The 11,870-nt window shown below is 52.8% G+C and overlaps 1 protein-coding gene across 3 annotated transcripts in view; it reads right to left on the bottom strand.

Moving 5' to 3' along the window:
• Nucleotides 1–2,781: 2,781 nt before the first annotated feature.
• Nucleotides 2,782–11,870, bottom strand: part of TXNDC16 (thioredoxin domain containing 16) — a 76,875-nt gene continuing 67,786 nt past the window's right edge. For all 3 annotated transcript variants that reach the window (XM_019502316.1, XM_019502236.1, XM_019502404.1), the window contains 4 exons: nt 8,145–8,283; nt 7,560–7,720; nt 6,159–6,349; nt 2,782–3,445 (listed from right to left, as the gene is read on the bottom strand). In XM_019502316.1, the coding sequence (XP_019357861.1) occupies nt 3,156–3,445; nt 6,159–6,349; nt 7,560–7,720; nt 8,145–8,283 (781 nt within the window). In that variant the 3' untranslated portion in view covers nt 2,782–3,155. The remainder of the gene's footprint in view (nt 3,446–6,158; nt 6,350–7,559; nt 7,721–8,144; nt 8,284–11,870) is intronic.

The raw sequence follows: 11,870 nt of genomic DNA, 5'->3' as shown, positions 1-11,870 counted from the left end.
GCCACACTCACCCCAGGTGCCCCTGCAGCTTCTGGCTCCAACTAAACATTGAGGTGGGGGGCAGGATGAGGGACATGAAACCTCTCAGCTCTGCCTTAGGCTCTCAGATGTGGCTCTGCCCTTTTTTAGCACCTCCTTGGATGGTCACCTACCCCTCTGTCTCACCTGCCTACCCCAGGGACGTGGGGAATAGAAACCCCCCATCCATGCAGCCAGTTGGGGCTTGTCTGGCTTCTAACCTGGGCTCAAACATGGCGTTTCTGCCATGCACTTCAGCCGTGCCAAGGTGCTGATATTTTAAAAGATCCTCTGATGCCTTCTGCATATCACACCCATCTCCTGGCTCTCGTCTTGAGTCAAATTCTCTCCCTCTCTCAAACACATGATTTCCAGCTTCTGCCCAGTGCCTGAAAACCATGGGCAGTCACAAACCACAGGCAGTAGGAAGCCACAGACAGGCAAGCCCGAGGCAGCGAATCACACCCTCTGCATGCACCTCCTTCCTGGCATCCTGGCAGATAGAGATCTGTGGCTGAAGCAAAAGAAATCATACTCGAGTGCCAAGTGCCTGGGGAAGAAGGAAGCTGATGGCACAGATGGCACCGCTGGTGATACTTCACTGCACTTCAGGCAAGTTAAAAACAGGAAGAGGGCGAGAGCTGCCCACAGGCATGCAAAGGCCCTGGGTTTTGTGCTGCTCCCTTTGCAAACAAGTACATCACACAGGACAGCGTGCACGGCAAGAGTCAGTCTGTCTCTAATGGCCACCCCTGACATTTCGGTATCCCCCCCTCTGATAAAGGCAGCGCTTGCTTTTCACTCAAAATAAACACCTGTGAAACTATCTGACAAAGGAGGCTGTCACCTCTGGAAGCTCACACCTCTGTGAGCCAGTTAGTCTCTAAGGTACTGCCTGACCCTGCCCTCTTTTCAGTCCAGATGAATCAGTGCTGATTGGCAGTTTCTGGCATTGCTCCTGCCCTTCTGTTGCCTGTCCCCAGGCCTGCTTTGAGAGCACGGCACATGGTGAAGCACTGGAACAGGTTACCTGGAGAGATGGTGGACCCTTCATCCTTGGAGGTTTTTAAGGCCCAGCTATTTGGGGCTGGTCCTGCTTGGAGCAGGGGGTTGCACTAGGTCCTGTGGTCCCTTCCAACCCTCATTTTCTATGATCCTATGCAGCAGCATAACCCAGAGGGACCAGAAGCCCTGACTTTCCCCAAGGGACCAGGAGCCCTGAGAACACCCCAGTTATAACCCTGCAGGAGAAGCAGCTCTCTTATAACACGACACGCATTTCCCTGGGATGTCTGTACTGTCCCAGCTCCACGTTTGCTGCTGGCATTACCAAACCAGATAAAGCTCTTAAATTAGACAGCAGCATAAAGATCATTTTTGTGCTCTGTGCTCCAGCAAAGCTTGGGGGAATAGCACCAAAGCAAAACCATTCCTGATGCTGCATGCAAAGAGGCCCCACCCCCCGCCTCATGCAGCCTGCCCGGCCTGATCCTGACAGGAAAGGCCCCTGAAGCTTTCACGGTTTCCTGGATTAAGGCACATTTTTTGCAGGCTTGCCACCTTTCTGCCAACACCTTCCTACCCCTAGGGTGGAGACACTGGAAGGTGCCTCCTGGCTGCACTTATCACCTTTCCCTACAGGAAGTGGTCGTGATGCAGGTGCACATGGTCCAGGGAGACTGCATCCACCACGTGGGGCTACACTGGTGGGAGCTGGGCTGGTGCAGAAAGCCTTCAGAAAGGCCCACAGAGGAGAGCCAGGCAGGGACGCTCTTGGCAGGTTCAAGCTCAGCAGCAGTGAAACCAGCTAGAGAACGTGAGCTTCTCCTGGGCAGGGGGAGAGGGCCAGCAGGCTGGATCACCTCCCAGGGCTGCTGGGCTCTAAGCCAGGCGTCCAGCCAGGGCTCACAAGGCTTCCAGGCTGTGGAGCTGAGTCCCAGCTTGAAGTGTGTCTCCCCGGGCCTTTCAGTCCCGATTCCTTGTGCTCTCCAGGGCCCAACCCTTGGCCACTCCACCCACGCTTGAAACCAGAGCAAACCCCGCTCAGCATCAAGCCCCAGGCAGCTGCTTGGATTGGGCTCTGTAGCTGGGATCGCCCTTTGAAGCATGTCCTTCCAACCCTGCAGCTCTCTCCTGCTCAGGCAGTACCTGCTGTGCTAGTCACTACAGATGGAGAGGAGAGAGCATGGTTGGGGGCAGGTGTCTGCACTCAGCCCCCAGGGACCTGCCTGCTTCCCCCCTCCCAGCCTACTCAGCCCCATCCCAGCTGACATCCTTCCACTAACACGGTCCTGCCCATGCAACCCAGAGCACAGAGGTGCTGAAACAAAGGTGCCCGTGCTAGTCTGGCTCATTTCCCTTCCCCTACAGGAGGAAGCTGTTGTGATACAAGGGCATTTAAGTGGTGGGACTGCAACTGCCCTGGAAGGCTGCAGGGATTTTGCTATACCAGGGCAGCTCCGTGTGCACAGTGATTCTCAACCTTTTTAGACTCGTGGCACCCCTGGATAGGCTCAAGCAAGCCCTGGAGACTCTCAAGAAAGCCCCAGAGAGACTCACAGTACCTTAAGTAGACTTGAGCCCCACCTTGGAAAATGCCAGCTCTTTTTTACTCATTTTTGACTACAGAAGGGTAACAGAGCAGGTTTCCTGTTGCAAAGGACTGAGAACAAGCACAGCTAGGCCTCTCTATCTGAAATCTCTGGGTTTATCCTGTGAATCATGCTTGTACACCTAACAGTGCTAACATTGTGTGGCACCCTGGAACCCCCAAAAGGATCGTGGCACCTTGGTTGAGCATCACTGACATGGCGATAGACATTTGTCTGTCCAGCCCCCCCGGCAGGGTTACAAATGCAATGCCCCCCGGGATCCCAGGGGCTGGTGCCCTGGCCATCCCCACGGCTGAGGGCTGGCAGGCTTGCTGGACTGGAACGGCTGTCACCGAGGCGCTGAACAGCACCCCCTGCACCCTGCAGGCCAGCTTCACACAGGAGCCCACGGCAGGTCACTCCCTTGAGCGCAGCTGTCCCCAACCATGCTGTGTCCCCTCTGGTTCTGCAGACACCCTCCAGTGAAGTCAACGGCAGGCTGGCATGGGAGGAAACGCTCACACCGCGCCTCCCCGATCCCACCCCTCACAGCTCAGCATGTCTCTTCACCTGCCTCTCCCTCCCCACCAGCCTCGGGACTGTCCCACGCAGGTCTCTCCCAGGTGGCTGGCCCTCCTCTGCCTCTGCTCTTGGCTCCTCGGCCTGCTCCTCCCTGACAGGTGCCTTCTCTTCCGCAGCCTCCGCCTGCCATGGCCCGGGCGGGTCTCCTCGGCCATATGCGGTGTGCAGGGTGAACTCGGGCAGTGTGGACTCTATCATGCGCAGAAAATTGTACGCGGGCAGAGGCGGCGTCCAGGGTGCATCAGACAAGGTGGCTGAGGGGAGGAGACAATGGGCTGTTACTGGGAATGTGGCTGACGGGGGAGGACCGAGGCCCCAATCCTTCAGGACAACAACAGGATCCCATGCAAGGGCCTAACGGGCCTCTCCTGAGCAACGATGGGATGGAAGGGAGGCTCTATCTGCATCCTCTCTCCCCAGCCCAATTTCCCTCAGGTTTCTATTCATTACATGGTACACCTGTTTCCCTGAAAAGGGGACTGCATTTGGTTTAAGAGGACCTTGCAAGCACAGACAACGCTGCTGTAGATATCGATATGCCACTCCTTTGCCCTGGCCCTTTAAAAGTCCTCCTGGGGTCCAGGAGATTTCTTGGCCTTCCAGGAGAACGCCATGGCAGGACACTGAGCTCCTGCAGAAATGACCCTCCCTTTTTGAAGAACAAGGGTTTTAAATGCACAAGGCGCTGCGGATTACTATTTCTACTGGCATAACTATTATTAGAGAGAGGCAGGTGGCTTCTGATAAAGTAAACCCTTTGCTTAGGAAAGCTTATGGTTTACTACTTCGATTCAGTTCATCTAGGAAGGTGCAAATTACCCTGCCTTGGGCATCACTGTTATGGGCATCGCACCTGCTCCACAGACAAGGACCTAAGGCTTCACCAAAGCATCTCATTTCCCTCCCTGCCCAGATTTTGGGGTTTTCTCTGCCTCTTCCCATCCCACAAAGTTTCCCAAACCATCTCTGCCCTTTCTCTACCCCACTGGCTCCCTCCTGCATCCAAACAATACAGAGCTTTGCTGAAAGGTCGTTTCTTCTCTGCTTCCAAGGCTGCCGATTAGAACTGCTGGGGGTGTTATTTGGCTAAAGCTAAACTGGATTCAAGTCATCACGGAGATGGGCTTTTCTCTGTGGCCACAAGGGATAAGACCAAGAGCCTCAAGATGCAGCAGGGGAAATTTAGGCTGGAGATTAGGAGGAATTTTCTGCCTCGGAGGGTGGCCGAGCCTTGGACCCGGCTGCCGAGAGAAGCTGTGGAATCGCCATCTCTGGAAATTTACAAGAGCAGATTGGACAGACATGTGGTTGGGATGGTTTAGGGTACGGGTGATCCTGCCTTGAGGGGGTTGGACTAGATGTCACCTCATGAGCCAGACTTTCCTAGAATCCGATGATCGCAAGAGGTTCTTCTAAATCTGGCATTCATTTTCCCCGGAGCTGGTCCCTGAAGAAACTGGTTTTGGAGTTTAGGACCCAGATTAACAAAACATTTTAAGCACATGCTTAAGTCTCACCAGTATCCATGAGACAAGCACCTGTTTACAGCTGGGCACATGGAGGATTTTGCTCAGGAATGCTCTGAGGAATGAGGAGCTTAAGGAACAGCATCAAATGGCAATAGAGGGTCAACTTGGAAATTACAGGGTGAAAAGGGCTTCAAAATGGGGACTGAGGAAACACAGGAGATGCGTGGCACTGCCTCTGCAGCTGGGAATCCTGTATGCCAAATGCAGGGCACATCTGCCAGCTCCCTGGGGGCTGAGAGGAAATGCAGATGATAGGGAAAGTAATTTCTGCCATTAGCAGATAAGGAAACTTGGCCGCTGGGGGCACTCCGAAGACAAGGCTGTCGGTGGCATTAGGGTCCACAGTGGGACGGGAGATGGGACACAAAGGAGACACAGCATTATTCAGAGAGGAGCAGGAGCTGGGAGATCCCCACCATGCCCACGACAGCTCGGTGGGGAAGACAGCAAAGGCTTTGCTGTGAGATAAGGGAGTCTCAACTCCTGGTCATTTAGGCATTTGCAGCTGCCAGAGCCTCAGCTAACAGCATGTGCAGTACTGGTCACCTCCACAACTCGCAGCGTGGATCTTTGTCGCTCCCAAGTGGCCAGATTGAGTAGGAGGCCGAGTCCCTGCTCTCCAAAGAGACTGACGCACCTCACTTCTTTTTGTCTCCTTAAATCAGGAGGTGTTCAACCCCCCAAATTCATACCACGGAGCCGTGGCACTGGGCCCATGGGGCTTCCTTCAGGTCGGGAACTTTGGCAGTGAGGAAGCAGCAGCAATTACTATCAATCCTCCCCTGCTACCAAATCCTCCCTTCCCTGGGCTGATCTGGGCCATTTCCCACGTAGCCGGATTGTATCCAGGCTGCCCTTCCCAGCCACCACATGGCTGGATCAGGACCAGGCCCACTGGTGGGATCTGTCCCATAAACAGACCAGGCGCTCCCATCAGGCCAAAAGTTTGGGCACCACAGTCCTGAATGGAGAGCCAGGGTAGGTCGTGGTGCCTGGCTCCTCGTGAGAATCGCTGGAAGCTCCCTCCCACTGCAAGTGCACATGGTTGCCCGTAAAGGACCTGCAAGGCTGCAGGTACAGGGTGATATTTCCTAGTCGGAGCATGGGGGGAAGGAGGTTTTGTGCTCATAGACATCACCGAGACCATCTCAGCAGCAGGCACCCAGGGCTGACTGCAGGGCACTGACAGCCGTCCAGACTGGCTGCGACTTGGCTCTCAGCACTGAACAAGTCCTGCCAGCTCTGCACCCAGCTCACGCGTTCTGTTCTGACCGGACGGCTTGTACTTCTCCAGCTCAAACTCAGAATAACTCTCCCCCTTTCCCCCCCACCTCATTCTTAAACGACAGACAAATTACTGCAGTGAGCAGCTTCACATAAACAGATGTAGGGGCCATGAGGGCATGCCAGGGAATGGGACGGGAGCCTGTGCACTTACTGCTGGGAAGCTGAAGACTTGCTCTGCACTTCTCGAGCCAAGACAAGACATTGCTCTGGGTGACGGGCTGGTCTGGAGGGAATGCAAATACCTCGCCCCCGGCATGAAGGTTCACCCAGGCAAGAAGAGGCAAAGGAGGCAGGGTGCTGAAGTAGGCCTTCAGGATCCCCCGGCCAACTGGAGTCCTCTGGCTGTGGGAGAGAATTGATTGCACTTGTTCGTTAGCAGTTTCACACTGAGAGACAAATGAGCCCTGTGGCCTGGTCCAAAGCACTTAAAAACAGGTGTCTGAGCAGATGAACGGTCCCGCTGAAGCTGGCGGGGGAATTCCACTTCAATGCTGCGCTGGAGGAGGTCGACTACAGCTGCTTCAATACTGTGCTGGAGGAAGTCGACTGGGCCTGTTTAACAGGATGGCTGCATGCCCCGGTGTGCAGGGCACTGGAGCCGAATCAACCCACATAGGTTGTACCCCTCACCCTGCCCCTTGCTCTGGGTGACATTCGCCCCTGTGAAGAGGACCCACAGCAGGCATGTGAATCACGTGAGCTGTATTCAGATGGTGCCCAGGCCTTTGCTGGCTCTGTGCATGGGAGTGAATTTTACCTTGCTTGGTTAACTGAGTTCAGAGCAAACAGGCATCTTCTCACTATAAGCAGCCTGAGAATTCCCCCCTTCCTTCAAAGACCCCATTTTTCCTTCTTCCCAAAGGAAAGTGGGGCAGCGAGTCAGAGAGGCCCAGACCTTCAGGCGGGTTTCCTACAGTGCACAACAACAGGAAAGCAACTGCTTTCTCTCTTAAAAAAAAAAAGTGCGTCCCTCATTAGTTAACTGACTGCCCCCATCAGCACAGCTCCTCACGTAAAAAAGTATGTGGTGATTCACTCACTGAGGTGGTCAAGGAGAAGGAAAAGAACAGACTAAACAACGCTAAATGTGTTCATTCGGGAAACCCTGATAAATTCACCCTCCCATAACTCTTGATGCCTTGGCCATTCTCCTTGCTCTGTTGATTTGTTTCTTTATCTTTCCTCCTTTGCCTCCCTCTCCTGACAACCGTTTTTTTCCCTTTAAGTAAGCATTCAATGGTGGCATCCTTCACAAGCATCTTTCCTGGATGAAAATGAATACTGGTACCATCCATCATCTTTGACTAGAAAGCAGCTCTGTGTGGGGCTACCTTGCTGTTGTAGGAAATGCACCTACATTAAGGTTTGCATTGCTGTTAAAAAACTTGGCATTGTGATTCGCAGTGATTTCATACTGAATAATTAGTTAAAATATTAGCTTAGTAGTGCTTTCAGGACTTGCTCCGTCTGCTCTTTCTCCTCCCACCCCTCCACCCCCCAGAAGCCATAAACTCAGTTGTGGGGAGAAGCTGACATGGTTTAGCATTCTCACAGGTTAAGCCAGCAGGCGAGGAATGCCTCGCGGTCGCTTCCCCTCCCCAAACGCAGCATTTCATTCCTGTCCCATGGGCCAAGATCGCCGTCACTGAACAGGATGAGTAAGGGACGTCCCAGGCTCCAGTACGCGGGCAGGTTTTCCACGGTAATTTCTGGCTGGAAGAGAACAGAGAAAGATGCTTGGAGAAATATGGGCTGCTTTTGGGAGGGGCTAAGCAGTGGTGACACAAGTGGGGGTAGGCTGGGCACCGCAGAGCCGTGTGGGTCCCAGGACTGCAGCGCAGATGCCTGGACCCCGAGGTCTGAACACACTGTTTGCAAGGTTGGAAACTCACCCCTTTTCAGAGAAGTGCTGCATGCAACCAAGGCGGACAACCCAGATCTCCTGACTCCCAGATCCACACCCTCCCCATTAGATCACATTGCCACTGAACGACCGCTGTGTATGTGCCTTCTCCCAGCTATTGGCCTGGGGGCTTATTTCTGAAGCTTTTAGCTCTCATCTTCAATGCTCCACTGATGCATTCTGCACCCCCTCCCCAGCCAGCCCTTGCAGGTACCGCACAGTCATTACACTTACGAATGTTTCCAGTAATTGGTATCTGATGGTCTGAGCAATCTCCTGTGGTGTCAGTCTGGAGAGCAGGACAGGGTCTATGCTGCATTCTTCATGACGAGCAAACAGCAGTGCTGGGAGAGGCGCGTTGTATTTACTGGATCTAAAGGGACGTGGTTTGTTACAGTGACTGAATGCAAAAGCCTCTGCGCCCGGAGTGTGGTGTACCCACACATTACGCTTTTGAGGGCTGGATGAAAGCACGAGATTGCCTAGGCACCGGGAAAGGGGCTTGGAAGGAGGACTCAGAGCTCACCATGGTCTCCGTGTCTCCATGCTGCCAGGTGCTTGCCCGGAGCCAGCAAAGCACTGAAACACATGCTCTGCTTGCAGTGCTAGGCATTCACTCCCATGCTTAACACCAGGAAAGTGCTTATGTGCTATGAGGCAGGAGGGGATTTTCAGGTTACTCCAGAAGGGGAATAGTTTGGCTCCCTTTTTAAGTCCCATTCCAGGACATGGAGCAGAATCAGACATGCCATCACTCTTAAACTTCTGTATTTCATACTGATTTCCTCCGTCTTGGTCTCGGGGCGACTCCTCATTTCTGGAAAGGCTCAGAGACATCCTACTCTTGCAACACACTCATTTTTCCAGGAATTTCTCTTTGCCCTTTAGCTCTTCAACCTCTGCAAATGTTAATCCCCTTCTCTTAGAGCAGCAGTGCCCTGAAGTCAGAACCTGGCCCAGGCCTGGTTTCCTCAGGATCTCTTAGGCTTCCTCAGTTCACTTTCCAGGGTCTAAACCCACACTTTACAGGTATTTCTCTCTTCCAAAAGTTTCTCTTCCATCCTCCCACAAGCTCAATGGAGGCTGATGGCCGAGTGGCTGAGCCATCTCACGACAGACCCACGGGAGCGAGATTGAGCCTCAGCCCTGACTTGTATCAAAGTTTGCCCCCAGCTGTAAAAGGGCACATGATCATGGCAGTGAAAGGCAATACTTGCCATATCGTGCCCTTGTGTGCTCAAAGCCATGGAAACTAATTTTTGAGCCTCAGCCCTGACTTGTATCAAAGTTTGCCCCCAGCTGTAAAAGGGCACATGATCATGGCAGTGAAAGGCAATACTTGCCATATCGTGCCCTTGTGTGCTCAAAGCCATGGAAACTAATTTGCCTCAATGCCCTGGGCTGGGCAGGACCTCTGGGCTTTGTTTTTTTCCCAGCTCCTGAGTATTCACTTCTCCTGCCTTTGTTCTCCAGTCTCCCCAGCGCGTATGAGATGCACCTGTTTCTCCTGCTGCTTTGGGCAGAGATCACACAAGCCTGGCTGTGGTTGGGGGTGCTCATCTGTTTCCCTTTGCCCACCAGCCTCTCTCCTTATCCATCATGCATGCTGAGTGCATGATCCTCTCTCTCTTGCCTCTGAACTTCTGGAATGTGAAGAATGCTCCTGACTCTCCTGGGCTTTTTCAGCTCTTTCATTTAACAATAAGCATTTGGTCTATCATGGGTAACCTAAGCCATGAATCCATGTGCAAAAGGTGGGCAATCTGTATTAAGGGAGCAGACAAACAATGTGATTACTATGGAGTCATTTACTTCACATTTTGACCAAAAACTCTGGTGCAGTTTGTATCAGAGTTTATTGCTCCCACGCACCATGCATGCACATGCTCCTGGGACTGCAGCACACTGAGCCAGGTTGGAGCAGCCCTGCCCGACAGGGGGCTCCAGGCATGAGCCTACCAGCCCGGGGCTGCTCTGACCCAGCTCCACGTGCTGCGGAGGGGCTGGCTGGGGCACAAGGTGCTCCAGTTCAGGGATAGCCGGCAAGCAGCCCCTGCACTGAAGCGTCCTCATCCCCCAAGCCAGCCCCATCAGCGTCTACACGTGCATTGCGGGGCAACGAATAATGCCTGTTGACAAGCACTATCCTATGGTGATGTTTACTGGTTTACAGTGCCCCAGTAGGGGTGCATGTGTAGATGTGGAGACATTTACTGTGGAGCTAATTAGGCAGCTCTGCAGTAAACTTTTTTGTGTAGACATGCCCACTGTGTAGAAACTTACCTGTGGTAAGCAGCCCTTCCAGGCCTGGTTGCCAGCAGTAGGTACTATTACAGACCCTTGTCCTTATAGGCCCTTGTCTATGTCCTTAGACCAACATGGCTACAACCTACACCCCTGTATTATGGAGCCTTGCCACTAAGTGGTGAGAAGTGATAGCTTGCATTGAGCAAATGGCTTCCCAGGGATGAAGCTGGCTAGGGGAACAGCTAGATTAACCTAGTGCATGCATCACGAGACTCGCGTTTCCATATAAAACACGTGCAAAGAAAAACCTGAAGGAGGTTTGTGCCCTTCCTAACAACTGAAGGGATCCACAGATGCTTTATCCAAACAATTGCCAACTAGCCATGTTCTACCTAAAGTTACGTGAAGACCTTACGTGAGAAACACAGGGTTTTGTGAGTGATAACTTTTATTGGGCCAACTGCATGGATAGGGTAGACTTAGACAAGCTTTCCAGCACAGGGCATTGTTTCTTAGAGCAATAGCTTTTTCACAGGACTGTTCCTGTAGCTCAGTGGTTCTCAACCTTTTTAAACTCAAGAGCCTCCTCGTTAGACTGACGGCATTCCCTGGACAACAGGCTCTTAGTTTTCACTCGTTTTTTTACTAAGAAAACAAATTAAGCAATTATTTCTTCCAACAGCTCCCAGCAGATCAGAATGCTTTTGACTCTATGAATTCCTAGCTGAAATCCCTGGGCTTCTCTTGTGAATTGTGTGTAGGTGTTCGCATATCTTAGAGTGCTAATACTGCGCCGTGTCCCAGGGCACCCTTAAAAGGATCTTGCAACATGCCAGGATACCACGACACTGGTTGACAATCACTGCTATAACCCTCTGGGGGAGCTGAACCCTGAAAGTCTTCAGGAAGACACGGGGAGTCAAGAGGCTCCTGTCTTGCTTCTTGCAGCTTTCACCAGCTCTCTTCCTCTGTGCCTTCATGGACCAACACACAATACAGTGGAAAGGAATATCCTCCCTTTCCCTGTCAAGAGGGTGGGCGGGCTCTGGCTCAAACTTTCTAACCAAGCTGTGTTCAAGGTTGGGATCTACAGCCATTCCCTCTACAACTGAGAAGTCAAAACTCCTACTAAACACTCTCTACCGAGACAAAAGCTGAAACCTCCACTCTCAGGGAGCTTCTGGAGGGGCTGGATGTCAGCCGGTCCGGATGATCTCCACCCTAGAGTTCTAAAGGAATTGGCCGAGGTCATTGCAGGACCCCTGGCATGGCGTTACAAGCACTCGTGGTGCTCTGGAGTGGTGCCGGAGGACTGGAAGAGGGCCGTGGTTCCCATCTTCAAAAAAGGGAGGAAGGAGGACCTGGGAAACTATAGGCCAGTTAGTCTCACCTCGATCCTAGGCAAGCTGTTCGAGAAAATTATTCTGACACACATCCAGGAGGGGCCAGCAGGGGACTGCATGCTTAGGGGCAACCAACACGGGTTCATCAGTGGCAGGTCCTGTCAGACCAACCTGGTGGCCTTTTACGATCAGATCACCAGATCATTAGATGCAGGGGTAGCAGTGGACATAGTCTTCCTGGACTTCCGGAAGGCTTTTGACACTGTCTCTCACCCCGTTCTCATTAAGAAACTGGGGGGCTGTGGCGTAGACACCCACACAGTCAAATGGGTCGCCAACTGGCTGGAGGGCCACACCCAGAGGGTGGTAG

Source organism: Gavialis gangeticus, unplaced genomic scaffold (genome assembly GCF_001723915.1).
Source record: "Gavialis gangeticus isolate Ggan-Ray unplaced genomic scaffold, GavGan_comp1, whole genome shotgun sequence".
Classification (NCBI taxonomy): Eukaryota; Metazoa; Chordata; order Crocodylia; family Gavialidae; genus Gavialis; species Gavialis gangeticus.
The sequence above is the reverse complement of the archived record's forward strand: the minus strand, read 5'-3'. Positions and strand labels throughout refer to the sequence as shown.